General features: G+C 28.2%; 3 protein-coding genes, 1 long non-coding RNA gene and 2 other non-coding genes across 9 annotated transcripts in view; 3 read left to right on the top strand and 3 right to left on the bottom strand.

The window, feature by feature from the left end:
- LOC124424838 (coiled-coil domain-containing protein 103) overlaps window positions 1–953 on the bottom strand; it is a 999-nt gene extending 46 nt beyond the window's left edge. Inside the window, exons 1-3 of the mRNA XM_046964372.1 lie at window positions 801–953; window positions 446–699; window positions 1–345 (exon numbers count right to left, since the gene is read on the bottom strand). The exon at window positions 1–345 is cut by the window's left edge and continues 46 nt beyond it. Coding sequence (XP_046820328.1) covers window positions 36–345; window positions 446–699; window positions 801–953 — 717 coding nt within the window. The 3' untranslated portion in view covers window positions 1–35. The remainder of the gene's footprint in view (window positions 346–445; window positions 700–800) is intronic.
- An 85-nt stretch (window positions 954–1038) lies between these two features.
- On the bottom strand, window positions 1039–7772 carry LOC124424598 (transient receptor potential cation channel subfamily V member 5). Of its 3 annotated transcripts, none has more exons than XM_046963897.1 (14): window positions 7395–7772; window positions 7105–7192; window positions 6833–7009; window positions 6091–6280; window positions 5849–6002; window positions 5193–5447; window positions 5015–5097; window positions 4375–4932; window positions 3372–3537; window positions 2953–3214; window positions 2132–2313; window positions 1713–1829; window positions 1450–1575; window positions 1039–1368 (listed from the first exon to the last, which is right to left on the bottom strand). In XM_046963897.1, the coding sequence occupies exons 1-14, from the start codon at window positions 7455–7457 to the stop codon at window positions 1225–1227; spliced, it is 2565 nt and encodes an 854-aa protein (XP_046819853.1). In that variant the 5' UTR covers window positions 7458–7772; the 3' UTR covers window positions 1039–1224. The 3 variants fall into 3 exon arrangements, with proteins under 3 accessions (XP_046819853.1, XP_046819852.1, XP_046819854.1); XM_046963896.1 differs by having other exon boundaries at window positions 7299–7772; XM_046963898.1 differs by lacking the exons at window positions 6833–7009; window positions 7105–7192; window positions 7395–7772 and adding an exon at window positions 6364–6767.
- On the top strand, window positions 3106–4061 carry LOC124424601. Its single transcript, XR_006942338.1, has 3 exons — window positions 3106–3223; window positions 3353–3522; window positions 3850–4061. It is a non-coding gene; the product is annotated as an uncharacterized LOC124424601 (long non-coding RNA).
- A 1704-nt stretch (window positions 7773–9476) lies between the features above and the next one.
- Trnat-agu lies at window positions 9477–9550 on the bottom strand. Its single transcript has one exon. It is a non-coding gene; the product is annotated as a tRNA-Thr (tRNA).
- A 3062-nt stretch (window positions 9551–12612) lies between these two features.
- Window positions 12613–12684, top strand: Trnap-agg. The gene has a single exon. It is a non-coding gene; the product is annotated as a tRNA-Pro (tRNA).
- A 1757-nt stretch (window positions 12685–14441) lies between these two features.
- The window catches only part of LOC124424740 (uncharacterized peptidase C1-like protein F26E4.3), a 17416-nt gene continuing 14357 nt past the window's right edge, over window positions 14442–17500 (top strand). The window contains exon 1 of one of the 2 annotated variants that reach the window (XM_046964196.1): window positions 14442–14966. The gene's annotated coding sequence lies outside the window, so the exon portion shown is untranslated. Of the gene's footprint in view, window positions 14967–15676; window positions 15817–17500 lie in introns of those variants that run through there. The other variant, XM_046964197.1, reaches the window with a different exon arrangement.

Below are 17500 nucleotides of genomic sequence, written 5' to 3' on the forward strand. Positions count from 1 at the left end.
GAAAGCAAATGTTTATAATGATACTTATCAATTGATTAGATAATTTGATATTTTTTTATTAATGATGCAATAGCATTTTCTTCTAATGTTATCTCTTCGGATTTTATCATATCATCCAAGTATTTAAGCAACCTAGAACAATTTTCTTTTTCGTGATCTCCCATGAAATTTACAGCAAGATTAAATCTGTTACAAGTAGTTAAAATAGTTAGAATTTCTATAATTGCTTTAATTTCTTTCGCATTCAAGGAATTTTGTTTTTTGTATTCCAGACATATGTTGATGATATCGCAGAGAAAGTATGGGGGAATCTCGCTATGGAATATTTTATTTTTTAAAATATCCCTTTAAAACAGATAGATTATAATGTAACAATGTATTTTCATTTTTTGCTTTTCTTTTTTTTTCTTTTTTTGTTACTTTTATAAGAATAGTAATTCATTACCTGGTATTGTAAAGATAAGAAAACTTTATTTTGCTATCATTAGTATTTCTCCACATTTGGATAAATGTTTTATAATTTCTTGGAATTGTATTAGCAAATTCATTGAACTTCTCTTTAATTAGTTTTGTTCCATTATTTTCATATGTCGAGGTTAAAAATTCTGACTTATTTTTTATGCTTATGGAATTCCACAATACTGCAGATTTAGATTTAATATCTTTTGATTCTAATGGTTTTAAATGAGCTCCATTCACCTATTAAATATAAAAAGCAACAGAAATAGATGTATGTGACATTGAATCTTTATTTATTTATTTATTTAATATTTTGTTTTGTTTTGTTTTCAATAACTTACCATTTGTCTAAAGTGTTCATAAGTAGGTACTCCTTGTTCCATTGCTCTGATCTTTGCATCATTTTGTAATTTATATAACTCATTTGCTTTAAGCTCTTCGTACAACTCATCCTGTAATATTTTATAATCTATTGGCGATTTCAATATACTCATTTCATTTAAATTATTAACACAAATATCTGTAAAACGTATAGTCTATAATATCTTGAATTGATAGAATGAGTAATAATAACCTATGTTTGGCAAAGGTATAGTCTTTATTGCCATAGTTACGCATAACAAGAACATTTCTCTATTGTGATAATATCAATACAATTCAAGAATAAAGTATCTGTATTATGAAATAGATCACAATGCACAAGTATTATTTTTTATTAGCATTATAATAATAAAAGTCTTGAATATATAATATCATTAGGAATTATTACAAAGAATCTTTAATAATGGTAATATCTGTATCAGGCATCAAATTTTTTTCTTTCAACATGTTGTTTTTTCTCCTTTTATAGAATTTCTCATGCATTCTCTTCATTTCAAGGATTTCTTTCATTTCTTCCTTATCTTCCTCCTAAAATTTATCAATATAAATTCATCTAATAAGAAATAAAGGACAAACAAATTTTTGTCTTTAATAATTAAAATGATTTACCTTTTGATTTAAACGCAATACTAATGCTCTTTCCTTACCGGACATCAATTGTGAATAGTCCATTAATTTTTTATGTCTTTCCTTAGGATGCACTCCTCTTTCGACTACCAAAACGATTCGCGCCCACTAAAATTTTCAACATATGTGATTTTAATCATCAACTCTGTACGAAACAATCTGTATATGTAATATCAATTTATTATCTTTCTTTTTTCTTTTTTTTTTATTTTTTCTCCCTTTTTTTAATAATAGCCCAAATATACCTGTCTTTGCCATTCGTTTCTTGTCTCAGCTATTTTTTGATAAGTATTTCCCATCATGGCGATTAACATGTTAACAAGTAAAATTGCAACGATTGCCATATAAAGTACGAAAAGAAGCTGTAAAATATGAATCAATAATAAGATACGTTAAAAATATCATTTTTCTTTTTGTTTTTTTATTTTTTTATTTTTTTTATAAATATTTCTCGTTTCTTAATATTTGTTTGCATTAGTATATGAAAACTATTTAAAGGACAAATATCATTTTAATAATTTATTCTATATTTATTTTTTATTCTTTAATATTTTTATTTTCTAGCGTGTATGGATATTGAAATGTAGGTTGTATTTAGCGTAGTAATATCATAAAGTAGTCAATTTGAGATATGTAATATTCTGCATTCTTGCGGTGACATTACCTTGGCCTCTATTTCATGTTTCGTTCTTTCGAATGCTCCATAGTAATCACCGAAATTCGTCATGCTCATAAGAAACATTGCCATGACACTCTCCATTGGAGATGGCATTGGATTAGACGTTGAATCGTCGACGCCGTCCGGCGTATTAGGATTGTCAAAGGATAAGAATATGATGTAATAAGCTAGAATTATAAAAAGAGTAAAACACTTGTTAGTAGTTAACACTATTTCTTTCAAATATAAAAAGGTCAATTTCGCAGATGTTCTCAGTAGTTTCTTTTAATTGGAATAATGATTATTTATGTGCGTGTAATATATATATATATATATATATATATGTGTGTGTGTGTGTGTGTGTGTGTGTGCGCGTGTGTGTGTGTGTGTGCGTGCGTGCGTGTGCGTTTGTGTGCAGATCAAATATTTTATAGTTGTAGAAAAAAAAAATTGCATATTAAAAAGGCTTTTTAAATGAGTTTGATGAATTTTGTTCGCTGAGTAGATTTTAAAGTCTACTTAAAAATATACTACTCTATCTCTTTCAAATATTGATAGGTCAATTTCGCTGATGTTCTCAATTGGAATAATGATTATTTATGTGTTTTCATATGGATCAAATTTTTTATAGATGTAGAAAAAAAGAAATGTTGCATGTTAAAAAGGCGTGCTTTTTAAACGACTTCGATGAATTTCATTTAAGCATTTAAGGTATGTTTTTTTAAGAAACGAAATCGTCAACTTTATTATGGATACGTTATTTTGGAAACAAAAAAATATATGTATATATATATATATATTTTTTTTTTTTTTTTTTGTAAAATTACCTTGAGAAAATCCCATGACGAATACCAAATATATAGCAACAAATCTAAGTAGATCACCCATGATCATTCTGTAAATCATAACGACGAATGGACCAACAGTTTTGAAGCCTCTACAAAAGAATAAAAAATAAGGTGCTGTCGTTAACATAACGACGACAGCAAGCATGTCTTCGATTTCATCGGCACAAGTTAATCTGAGTATTGGAAATGAAAGTAAGAGACAACAGGAGAACAAAAACATTACTCGTGATGGTGCTGTCATCTGCAAATGGTATCGTTATTATTACTTTTATTATTAATTTATATTAAGGAATATATATATATATATATATATAATGTTTAATCTATATTAATGAATTTATTTTTTCATTTTTTTATTCCCACCCCTTAACCCCTTAAGAAAAGGAGAATTTTCTTACGAGATTCTCGATGAACATGTTCAATCCTAAAAATCTTGCTTCCTTTAACGCATTGATGATGTAAAGGATAGCACCAATCTCCATGAAAAATTCGGCTATTAAACGAATTTTTGCTGATATAGAATTTATGTGCATTAATCTGCATTCCTTTGTAAGTGTTTGCCACCTGTTCGCAATTACATTAAATTAAAAAGTATCACTTTATATAATGGAACAATTGATCTCAACATTTTTTTCTTTTTTTCTTTTTTTTTTTTTTCTTTTTTTTTTTATAACTATTTCTTTCTTTCTCGAACACTTTACGAAATATTTCTTTATTTCATTATATGCGTATTAATATTGTTATTTATGTGAAAATCTTCTTAATCTGTGTGTTTGTGATTACTCAAAAATTCTTATTATTTTTTTTTTTTCTTATGTTCTAATCGAATTAAATATTTTGTATAATTGGACTTTATGATCCAACTGAAAATTAAAGTCATTTTACTTACGGATATATTAGCTATGAAATGGGCTATAAAGCATTAAATGAATATGAGACAGAGAGAGAGAGAGAGAGAGAGAGAGAGAAGTCCGGTCTACGATCGACGTGAAGAACGGAGCGAGAGAGAAAGATATACATAATGGTAAAGTTGGTTGCATTAATTATGCATTGAATGAATGATTAGTTTTATTTTTGCAAAATGAAAATGAAAATGAAAAAATTTTTATGCTTTCTCAAAGTGATCTACGATAAGAGTCTAGAGGTATAAAAATTTTTTATTTTAAACGTCTAAAGTAATGCAACTGTTTGATATATTATATCGAAAGAAAAAGAAAAAAAAGAAAAAGAAAGAAGTATATAAAGAGGTTTTTCCTTTTTCAAAAAACTTTAACTGTCCGTTATTTTCTAATTTCCTCGACGGGGAAATATATTAATATATGGATATATATATATATATACTTTTTTATTTTTAGTTTGTTAATCATCGACATTCTGATAAATATATTTAATTTTACTTACCAATTCTTTTTGCCTTTGATTTCGGTAAAACCATTGATATCACTTCCTCTTATCGTTGAATTAAATTTAAGTAAATCATCGATCGTATAAATGCCACGACTAGTCGTGGTAATATTTTGATGAATTTTATTGTACAAAGTACGATTGGTAGAATTAGTAAAATTTGGATCGAATTGATTTAATGTATCATTTTCTTCTATCATCGATGATAAAATTGGTAATAAAGTATCCTTTAATAACGATGTCATATTTGAAATTAATTGTAAGGAAATCTTATCGAGAACGTTGTCCGAATTTTTCATAAATCTTTTCTCCGATATTAAGCTCGTTGTTAGATTTTTAACGATCGACTCAGAAATGTTACTAATTTGCAATGATTTTACAATTTGTGTCGTGTCCATCGTCATTAAGTACGAAGTATTCAAAGTTGGATCGGTAGTTGCAACAGTTGTTGTTGTAACAGGACTTTTCAACGTTGATAATGGCCCAGGACGTAATGTGAAACTTATTAGAGATAGAATGAAGTAGAGGCAGAATAAATAAAATTGTTGATAAAATCTATAAGAATCATCATCGACAATGTTAATATATATATATACAATTTTTATGTTGAAAAATGTATGAACTTTTAATTACTGACCGATCTTTCACAAATGTATTCCATTTGGCGTTTAAAAGATCAACTAGAGTGCCATCCAATAATTCAAGATGTTCGTCTTTGTCCTGTAAGAAGGATAATACTATAGTACGTACTCATTTTTTTATTGTTATTGTAATAATTCATTAAGTTTTATACATAAAATTTTATTAAAACCTACGCCGAAAACAATTAGATTTAATGCAGAATTATGACTTATTTGTCCTGTATGTAAGTCTATCGTATCGATTTGCGATAAAGGATAAGCCACACATGTTGTATTTCCAATTTGCCAATAAATTTCTCTCTCGATGTTTAAAATGTGAAAAAACATCTCGACTCTCCCCAATTTTGCTGACAATGTTAACGGCGTTAAATGTTGGACGTTCTTAATAGACAATGATGCACCTACTTCATAAGCCATGTCAAAAGTTGTCTGAAAAATTTTTTTCATAATTAAATCGTTTTTATTACTCCTGATATTATAATTATTAATACGAGTTGGTGTAAATTTCGCACCTGGAGTTAAGCTATACTTCATTTTTAATCGATAATGTAGTTAACTGTTGTTATATATTCGTAAGAAAGATTTCTGTAGACCTATCGATAGGCAACCTGTTTTACATACTCCCGTGGTCATATTGCCTATCGAAGGGGCCAAAGGAAACTTTTTTATCGACATAAGATAATCAGTTCAAACTAAATTATCGACGATGTATGATGTATTGTCTAGTCGCAGGCGCAATATTTAACATTCCCATTAATGAGATTATATAAAATCGATAAATAAATATAACTGACAATTAATAATCATATGAAAAATAATATGAACTTTACCATTTTTTCATAAATGACGAGCATATGCAATACAGTATTTCCATTCGTGTCTTGTTTATCAGGATCAGCACCTCTGGCTAATATGAGCCTATAGCATTCCTCTTGACCTAAACATGCTGCAAAATTGAGAGGATACTCTCCCCAATAAACGTATCTGATAAAAGATAGATTGAACTTCGGTAAAAATTATTGATTGTTTTTTTAAATTCATCATCACGTTCAGATTTAATATATGTATGTACCCGCTATAATTCGTTTCTGGTGCAACGGAAACCCATTCATGTTCTAAACTATCATATCTCGAAGCTTTTTGATCTTCAGGAGACATGAAACTACCGAAGCAACGTTCGTGTACATCAGCTCCACTATCTAGAAGGTATTTTACCATAGCTGGATCTTCATTAACAATTGCTATGTGTAATACATTTTCTCCTATTAAATTGAAAACTTAATGAATTATAAACATTAAATTCGAATATAATAATTGAATTTCATAATCATTTCGTAATAATTACATCGTTATTATTTGATGACATTTAAAAAGAAGACGTTAACTGACCTTTGTCTATCAAAACGTTCCTACCTGGTATAGGTAGATAGGTGTACTTACTTGGCCGATGCATGTAAGGACGTAAATAGATTATGACTAACGAAGAGCTATTTGCGATATAATGAAAAAAATGCCTCGACATTAGGTGAGGAAAATCAACTTGACCTCGATGTGAAATAACTTTACGATGGAGGGAGAAGTCGTAAAATGAATTGCTGCAGATTTGCCAGAGGCCGTACGTTAATGTCTTGTCTTAGAGATTCTAATCTTTAATGATTATAAAGCGTGCAGGTACTTGCGATTGATGGATAGTTGAATTATTAGATATCAATGATTAGATCATCGTGACAATGTTAGTTCGATAAGCATTTAATTATATCTTTTCAGTTATCATTTTAAAATGTATATATTGTAATATATTTCATCTGACTCACCGTAATATTCATCGCTTATGTAAATGTCATTTATTAGATTCGGATAAAAGCGTAACAATCTTTTTGCCAAGTCCGCGTGAATGGCTGTTGCGTGTAACATACACAAATGTAAAATAGTTTCACCGACGGCACCTCTTTCGCTCAGACTCCAACATACCAGTCTGTGCTTGCTTTTATCTGCGAATCAAAATATTTAATAAATTTTTATAAAATATCTTTCCCTTTCGTTAAATAAATTTATACCGTATAATTAATTTCTTTTTTATTCTTACCTATCTTAGTCTCGTCCACGTCTTCGTCATTTAAATCTTTATTTATATCGTAATCTGCTGGATTCTCCATAGCTTTTAATTGTGGCAACTGAAATAATTTTTATTTTGTTCTAATTTTTTTTTTCCTTTTTTTTTTTTTTTTTTTTTTTTTTTATTGAAAAAGAATTCTATATAATTATTTCAACGGTTTCTACCATTTTATATCTCGGCCGATCTTTATTCCTAAGTAACACTAATTTCTCAATCGGTATCCATTTGCCTTTTCCCTTATTGTACAAAAATGGTTCTACCTTCGTTCTTAAAGCATGATCCAGTTCAGCAAATTGCTTAGTTTGCGTAGCTCTTTTCATCATATCCACGAATAGTCCACCCCCTATATATAAGTGAATATAAAATTCTTAGAAAAGTAACATACTATGAATTCGTTCTCTCTCTTTATCTCTGTATCTTATGTATAATTTTCAAACTCTCGTCGATTCCCGCTGCGATCTGGTAAACTTCTAACCATTACTTAAGAATTAGGATGGCCGGGGATAGATCTCTCATATATTAAAATAAAATCTTTAGTGTCCAAAGGCAAGTCAATCTATTACGTCATATCTGCAAGTATTTAGATCGTTAAGTTGAACACTTGCGAATATCGAAGCAGTAATATAGCAGTATGTAGTAGTAACACTTCACTTTTCAAACTTAGCACACATGACTCATGGATAATAATGGATAAGGAAGGTACGAGGTAGAAATTGTAATGATTCGTTTTTAATAATTATTTTTGTAATCAAATTTTCTTTTATATTCTTATTCTATTCATTGTATTCATAACTATTTTTATAAGGATATATATATATATATATATATATATATATATATATATGCTGATAATTATTTTTACTATTTATTTGTTATCTCTCAGACCCTCTCGAAATATTCATTCATGTTTTTGTGCCAAGGATACAAAATGTTAAAAATAAAGATGGAAACTTGTATGAAATTCACTTTAGTTTTTTTTACATTTATGAATTCTCGAATTCTCAGTATATAATATTTAGTCTTTAATATTTAAATCTCTAAGATCTATATTTTTTTAATTTATTAATTTTTACGATCTTTTAATCATTGTTTATATAGACGTAGTATATGAAAAAGTATGTATTGTAATTATTTAATATTTTATCGATTTGAATGTTATTATTTTTTTTTTGTTTTCGTAAAACATACGTAGCGTCATCTGTTATGCATTTGCACAATTATTACGATTTTCTTGACTTACCTTTCGAATTATGTCTTTTCTACAATCTAATAATTTTTAATTTCTTATATGCAATTGTAAAATAATGTATTTTAATTTATAATATTATTTGTATTCGATATATTATATTTTCATTGATAACATTGGAATAATATTATCATATAGATTAATTAAAATGGTGTACCTTTTAGATCTACAAATTTGTAAAGAACTATAGACGATGTATCCGTTTGTTTCTTGACACTATTTGAAACATTACTCTCAGTATTTCCCATATTAATAGATAAAAAGTAATCAACTTTTATACCGTCACAAGAATAACTAATTTAAGCGAAGAATCGAACTGATATACTTTCAATAGCACTTTGGTTACTATGGTAAACTCTTTCGTTATTGATTATACTAATTCAGATATATAAATTCACACAATTCGATATTTAAAAAAATATTTCTAATAAATATATATAAAATATTTCTTAAGATCTTTAACTATGTGTACATTTAATTTTTACATTTGTTATTTAAAATTTTAAATACATGTATATGTTTTTTATATTTACATAAATTTTAATATTATTTATTTCATATTTATATGTATATATATATATATATTTTTTTTTTTTTTCTATATTTATATTACATAATGTTTTATATAAAAACTAATTATATAAATTTTACTTATTGAAGATATAATATCAAATGGAATAAAATTCGAAATAGAAATCACAATATTGTGGTTTTACAATTTTATTTTTAATGATGGAATTAACCAGGAGGATATCCTATCCGTTTTTGATAATTAAAATAATAAATCCTGTTGGATTAAAACCACGAAACGAAAATTATAATAGATGATAATAATTTTCACGATAAAAACTTATGATAAATCATATCCTTGAAACGATAGAAATAAATTTTAAATGTGTCCTATTTTCTTTTTATATTTAACAATAAAATTACTTTATAAAATTAATATTTTAATAATAATAATAATTATTATTATATATATATATATATATATATGTACAAAAATATAATTAAACAAAATTTTAAATAATTGTTAATATAATAGATATTGAAAAAAAAGGAAAAGAAAATAAAGTTCACCCTTTTGGGCTAACAAAGGCCCCGGAGGGATTCGAACCCTCGATCTCCTGTTTACTAGACAGGCGCTTTAACCAACTAAGCCACGGTGCCGTTGAGACTACTGTTTTATTGTAGTTCATTTAAATCAAGTTAGAATTTTAATGTATAGTCGTGTTCGAATAATTTAAAAATCATATATTTTTATATAATATTGATTACATGTAAAATATATATAAGAAAAATTAACCATTAACGGAATGCAAATGTAAAGAACAAAATAATAAATGGATATATACTAATAAAGAAAATAATAATTAAACAATTTTATAATTATTATTTTCTACATTGCGATGAATATTATTAAGTAATTGGATTTGTTAAAAAAAATTAATCTATGAAATGTCATAAATAGGATCGTAAATCTGTCGCGGTTATAGTAAGAGTTCCGGTCATAGAAGCATGAATTATTTAAAATTAATTATAGAATAAATGCGCATAGAAAGAACGTCGTGAAAATATCAATGGGACTATTAATAAAGAAGATGACGTTTATGTGTATATATATATATATATATATATATATATATATATATATATATATATATATATAGTGTCGAGAGGCGTGAAAATTTATATGTTTATATATACAATTATGTCTACTACCTCTACTTCTCATCTCTCTCTCTCTCTTTATATATATATATATATATATATATATATATATATATATATATATATATATATGTAGTGTATAGTATATTTTTCGTGAAGGAATTAATAATAAGTGTTTTTCTTAAGATTTTTTGATCAATATTATTTTTCACTGTTTCTTTTTTCTCTTTCTTCTGGGCCCCGCCATTTTTGGCGATCGATCATGGTTAGAAATTTCCATTGAATTCGACCCACATTTCGTAGCATTAAATTACTTTCCACGAAGAAAAATCTTCGACGAGATCTATTTATAAAGATCAAATATATGGATACATTGGTAAGAGCAGTGCAACCAGGACGCATGCTTTTTTCGAGTGTAAGAATATATATGCATGTATATATATATATATACATATACATATACATATATATGTATATATGGTGCGTCAGAAATTTTCAACAAGATAATAAAGTTTCCTTCTATCGAGGACAGAATCTGTTAAAACACTCATACAGTCTAAGAAAATTATTATACTTATGGAACGCATATATAAATTTCGTTACTTTTATATTCAATTTAATATGAGTTTTCGTATTTTCAAAGAAATTGTTCATTTCGTTATTTACATTATGTTTGACGATAAGGCTCCTAACTACTTTTAATTATGTATTTTATCGATATCCATCTGATAACAACTTATACGTTTCAATAGACTTTTATTTGACAATATCGAGGTCACAAATTTTTCTTATATATTTAGTAAAAGTCAATGTTTTCAATAAATGGCTCATTGGTTTTTTTGTTTTTTTTGTTTTGTTTTTAAAGGTAAGTTTATTTGACACAGCCCTATATCAGGTACACAAGTATAATCTTACTTAGAAGACTTTTTACATTATTTTAATAAAAATATAGCTATTAGTTATCGTTAGATAAATCTCTATATCAATCAATATATAGAATTTTATAATTAATATTGTAACTAGGTTATAGTGTTCATAAAACAATCGGTAATATATGAGGGTAAAATGAAAAAATAGTGAATTTAAAAAAAAATTTTACCAACTATAGTAAATTATAATACTTAAAAATTAAAGGTAGGGGGATAGGATAAGGATTGGGTGATTTGAGGTAACTTAATCTACAGGGAGAGCATATATATATTATGTACAACTAATCTTTACGTTATAAGTCTTTATCACACTTTTATGTGTTTTTTTTTTTTTTTTTTTTCAGAGTAGAAGATATCTCTTATCGATGCATTATAGTTACTATTGGTCTGTAATGAGTAATTAAAACTGTTTAAATCTTGTTCTTCAGCGTAGGTCGTCCATGTATTTTGCATCTTTTCATAGCCAGAAGTATTTTTTACATAATCTATCAGTATCATTTAAATCTTTATTCGGTAGTGCTTACGAGAAAACATAGTTCTCTTTATTATCTTCATCATGGATACTATTAATTTGTTTTCTTGCTGAGTGTCTTTGGCGGTGATAGTTTAGTGGAAGATTATTGTGGTCTTGGATTAGACCATTTTTATCACAATAAATGAATAGTTCCGGTGTAGCCTGAATTTAATTTACTCAGAATTAAGTCTTCTTCTTGTGAAATAAGGTCTGTAATTAAGCTATTGTTTGTACGATCAATGTTACTAAAATATTTTCTGATTATTTTGAGAGAAAAACAGTCAATTCTATTGATGTTGTCATTGTTGTAAATGATCTCGTTTTTTATTCTCCTTTTATAATCTGATTCAGCGGTTCTGTGCGTTCTTAGGCATGATCTCAAACAAGATCTTTCAAATCTTTTTATTTTTTTAATTATAGTTGGACCTGTATTCCATAATGTAGGAGCTCCATAAGTTAAAATAGGTCTCACCAGTAGTCCATAGCATATTATTTTGGCTTTAGTAGCAAGATTTTTATAGTAAAAAATTCTCGAATTCAACTTGAAAGCTTTATCTAATTGAATCGAGTAGTATTTATTCAGTCTTAACAGATGATCTAGATGAACTCCCAAATATTTCACGATGCGTTTCTTCGGTATCTCAGTTAATTCGTTAGTGTAGATATCAATAGCTGTTAATTTTAAACTATCTATTTTTTTAACTGCAGAGTATTTGATTTGTTTAACTGGTCTTTTGAAAAAAATTAATTCGCTTTTACTTGGGTTGATATTTAAATTCCAGTTTTTGTAATAACTATTTATATCTTTGATAACTGCCTGTAATATGTATCTGATTTTATCTATGTCCTTGCCTGCTTAATATCATGCTCTGGATCGTTGGTTTTATTTTTATTTTTTTATTTTTTTTATTTTTAAAGTAAATTTATTTGTCACAGTTCTTTATATGGTACATAAGAATAATCTTACTTAGAAGACTTTTAACATTATTATATTACAACAATAGCTATAAGTTATCTGTAGATAAATCTCTATAATAATCATTAACATAAAATTTTAATTAATATTATAACTGTGGATGTAATGTTTATTAAACAGTACTATATGTATATGGATCTCTGGCTCGTTGGTCTAGGGGTATGATTCTCGCTTAGGGTGCGAGAGGTCCCGGGTTCAAATCCCGGACGAGCCCGCGTTTTTTTTTTTCATTTTCGTTTTTATTTATTTTGTTTTGTTTTTGTCTTTCGCTTTATTTATTATTCTATTCGATTAATTTTTTTTATATATATTTTTTTTCATTATATTCATATATATCATAACGTATCATATCAATCAATATATTAATCAAATTAAATAAACTTATTTGTCAAATACAATTCTTTTATTTTTCTAACGAAAGTAAATATGATTAGTAAATATGATTGAGTATACTACATGTTGAACCAAAAGTTCTTGACCGATTTTAAATAATCAATTACTGTTGGATTTAATTTTTTTTCTGTTTTTTCTTTTTTCTTTTTTTTTTCTTTTGATTGCAACTGTAAAACTTCATGCCTAGGAGAACTTCGTTCTGTCCCATCTAGGAATTTTTGATCCGTTCGAGTAAATGATTAATTAATTATGCCTACAAGTAGATTACTTAAAATTTGGAAATTATTAAAATTTTTTTTTTATCACGATGTGTCACGATGATGTTTGATCATATTTTTATAACTTATCGTTTCTTAAGAAACTTCAAATCTCTCTCTCTCTCTCTCTCTCTCTCTCTCTCTCTTTCTCTTTTTCTTTTTTTTTTTCTTCGTACACATATTCATAACTTATTTTCGTATGTAATAACGTAAAAGTACACACATAATTTTACCTTGATATGCGTCCATGTTACTTTCTTAGAGCATTCTTATCGGCTGTACCGATGGTGGAATAAAATGATGCGAGTAAAGTGTTCGATATTGAATTTACGATAAGATTAAAGCGACCGATTTCGATTCTTATTTACACGTCGTTTATCCAGCGGCATTTTAAAAGAAATAGTATACTTGTCGAGTACGATCGAGTATCTATTCTCATGAACTACTCACATATTAATTAGAAAAGTTTCATACAATATCTGTCATTGAGAACGTACTTGATATTTTTTTCTTTTCTTTTATTTTTTATTTTTTTCTTTATAATAAAAAGAAAAAGAAACCAAGAAAAATGCAAAAAGAAAACATGCAACATGATTCAAGAACGAAAGGAACGTGTTATTAATATGATTATAAGAAACACCTATTTTTTAATAACATTTTCAAAATACAATTCTTATATCATTCAGATTAAAATTCACATATCTTATAATATTTTTAATTCGTTCAACAATGTACATTTAAAAAGTAAACGATCTTGAAAGGAAACGAGATCAGTAACAATAACGACAATAATAATAATAATTATAATAATAAAAAAAAAAAAACAGAGAGAGACAGAGAGAGAGAGAGAGAGAGAGAGAGAGAGAGAGAGAGAGAGAAAATAATTCTAATCAGCAAGGCAAGATATAACAACGAACGTACATATATAAATACATACGTACGTACGTACGTAAGTAAGTAAACTTAAATGCTAAATTATAAAAGTCACAGATAAGTAAATTCTTGATCCTTAATAAGAAGATAATTTCCTTATATGGTCATATGTATATACGTATGTATGATAGTACTCTTTTAGAAGAAATCGTGATTCATAATATCTCTATTTTCTGCATCCTCTCCCTCTCTCTCTCTCTCTCTCTCTCTTTTTGTATATGTATGTATGAGTATGTTTGTGTGTGTGTGTGTGTATTAACACAATTTCGTCTCCGCATTCTTTCTTAGCCGCAAGGAGATCCGGTGGTTGGAACGAGAAAAAGAGCGTCGAAGAGACGCTCATATTATATCATCCATGTGTTGCGTGGCGGGTTCGAACCGAATTGTGATACGAAGAGACTTAGTTTAGCTTGCGTTTACCTACCATCTCCGCGGGTCAGTTAGACGCGCGCTTTCAAGCTGCCAGCAGCAGCTAACGCACAACTCTTGTCATCACCATCCCTCCTTTTAGAAACGTCTTACGTCTAACTGACACGTATCGATACTATTGCGAAAAGAAATTCGTTGCTGTGATTTTAGAAAGAATAACAAAAAATTTTCCTTTTTCCTTTTATTACTTTCTTTCTTGCCTTTTAATTCTTTTTCTTTTTTTTTTTTTCTTTTCATCTTTTTCTTTTTCCCTTTCCCTTTTTCTTTTCTTTTTTTTTTTTTCGGACAAATCCATTAACGAAAGTTCCATTCGTTTCTTCTCTCTCTCTCTCTCTCTTTCTCTCTTTCTCTCTCTCTCTCTCTCTCTCTCTATGAGATATCTTTAAGACAAACATCATTTCATAGTGTCATATGCAACAATCGAAGAGGTATCACGAAAGAAGATAATACAATCATTTGCACTTCTCCTTTGGAGAATCTTCGAGTAAGTGACGAGTTTTATTTTTATTTGTTATTTTTTTCTCCCTCCCGCCCCACCACCCTGCCTTTTCTCTTCTTTTCTCTTTTATTCAATATGTAAATTATAATTTTGATTAAAGCGCGTGCCTTTGTCCGTGTGCGCAGGCGCATGTATATGTTCGCGTAGTTTTTCAATGGCGAAATCTCAATGATGGAGGACATATAATTAATATATAAAAAGAAAAAAAAACAAAGAGAAAAAAAAAATATCGATAAATACTTGAGACCTCTCTCTTTCTCTCTCTCTCTCTCTCTCTCTCTCTCTCTCTCTCTCTTTCTTTCTCTTTCTCTTTCTCTCTCTTTCTTTCTCTCTTCGTCTTTCTTCTCGATAACTAACATAATATTCCAGGGAGATGCTCATTGACTTGCTAAATACAACGACGACGACTCAGAACGGGCTTAACTTCGCGTATCTTTCTTTCGAGAAAGCTATAAACGCGTACGGTTAAAATAGTAGCTAAGTTTAACGAACGATAATTTTGTTTATACGATAAACTCGTCCCTCTAGTGAACTCTTCTTCTTCTCCGTTCGTTTTTTTCTTTTCTTCTCCTGTCCTTTTCTTTTTTTCTCTCTCTTTGTTTTCGTTCCTCCTCAGGCACACAATTTCCTTTTCATTTTATTATTTTTTTGTCCCTTCTCTTCGTTCTCTCTTTTTTTTTCCTTTTTTTTTTTCTTTTTTTTTAAATATTTTTATATGTATATATGCACATCAACAACCGAACACCGCGTATATCGCAGACGCATTTGCGAGATTGCATAATAATCGTACGTTCGGTTCGTCTATTCACGGTGACTCGAAGATTCATGCGCGAAGGTGAGTTTGAATTTTAAAAGGGCGAAGAAAAATAATTGTGACGTAGGATTTGGTTTAAGAGGAGGTAAATATTGGCATGGAGTAGGGAAGGAGCTCAAAAAAAAAAAAAGAAAAAAAAGAAAAGAAAAATGAAAGAAAAAAAATATTATGAAACAATTATCAGGGCACGATTGTTTTCTCTATATCAACGAAGATCTTATCGATGTCCTCGTCTCGTTGTTCCAATGACGAAACAAAAAGAAAATAATCTTCGAATTGTTTGTTTTCGATGATGCGCTTGCAATTTTTTTCTTTTCTTTTCTTTTCTTTTATTTCCTTTTTTCTTCTTTCTTTTCCTAAAAATTAATAGTCAGAAATAAGAAATAAGAGGAGAAAAAAATCTAACGTCGCGCGATTCGATAACTGCATGATAAACATAACTGTTTATTTCGAAATCGCTTACCAGTCTTAAACGGTATACGTATGTAATATGATAGTTGTGCGAAGGTCAATGATCCATGTGTTTTTTCAGTCTTTTTTTTTTTATTTTTTATTTTATTTTATTTTTTCTTCTTTTTCTTTTTTTTCCTTTTTTTTTTCTTTTTTGCTGACGATACAAATCAATAAAAAAAAAAAAATTCGCGACATTTTAATTTGGTATTACTCATAACGATATCGTTTTATTATTACAATTTATTATGAAAGATTGTATTAGAAAAAAATCACATAGGAAAGGAAAAAAAAAAAGAAAGAAAGAAAGGAAGATTCATCGTTATATTAATAGAAACTCATTGTTTATAAAAAAGAATGTAACTATCTCAAGGCTTGATAAGATCTAAAAGAGGAGGATTAAAAATACGTGGAATTGCATTCCTTGAAGTCAGAATTATCAGTGATTACGATTCGCTTACAGCGTCAAACTAATAACGAGCGAACTTCGTATCTCCGTATGGGTTTGAAATTTTATGCTAAACACGATAACAGTCACTCGATTGTAAAGAAAGATCAAATATAATATATGTTATACAATACAGATGAATTATCGAATTTGAAAAATAAAATATAACAGGTTTAATATAGTAATCGAGGAATAAGAACAGTTCAATTATTTTTTAATACGATTGACGGCATTTCATTTAGATTCATTTAAATATTAATAAAGTCAGGGACAATGTAGATTGTTTTTAATAATTTTTCTATTTGTAAGATAATTCCTTTATACGTCGTACGGAAGCGTAATACGTTCGCCCACGTGTTTTAATTAGAAAAAAAAAAAAAAAAGAGGAAAGAAAAGAAAAAAAAAAAAATAGGAGGAAAAAAACAGAGAAAAGAAAATAATTGAGTGAATAATCAAGTGTACGGCGAATAATCGTGTTGAATCGTTAAAATCGACACAGGAGTGAGAAAGATACCAACAGAGAGAGAGAGAGAGAGAGAGAGAGAGGGAGAGGGAGGGAGAGGGAGAGAGAGAAAGAGATAGGAAGGCCATGCGAGATCCATCGAAGGTAAATCGAATTCCACCTCCGTGGAATAAATCGACGTTCACGTTACTCTCAGCGTACGACGAAAGAAGAATATTAAAACATACATAGTTCGAGAGACTGCGAGACAGCGAAAATGTTAGTGATGCTTAACGGTATAGCATGTTATCTTCGTAATCGTGTCTCGTCACGGAAAACGGATTAACGTTAAACGAGCTTCAATA

This window comes from Vespa crabro, chromosome 6 (assembly GCF_910589235.1).
Source record: "Vespa crabro chromosome 6, iyVesCrab1.2, whole genome shotgun sequence".
Taxonomy (NCBI): Eukaryota; Metazoa; Arthropoda; class Insecta; order Hymenoptera; family Vespidae; genus Vespa; species Vespa crabro.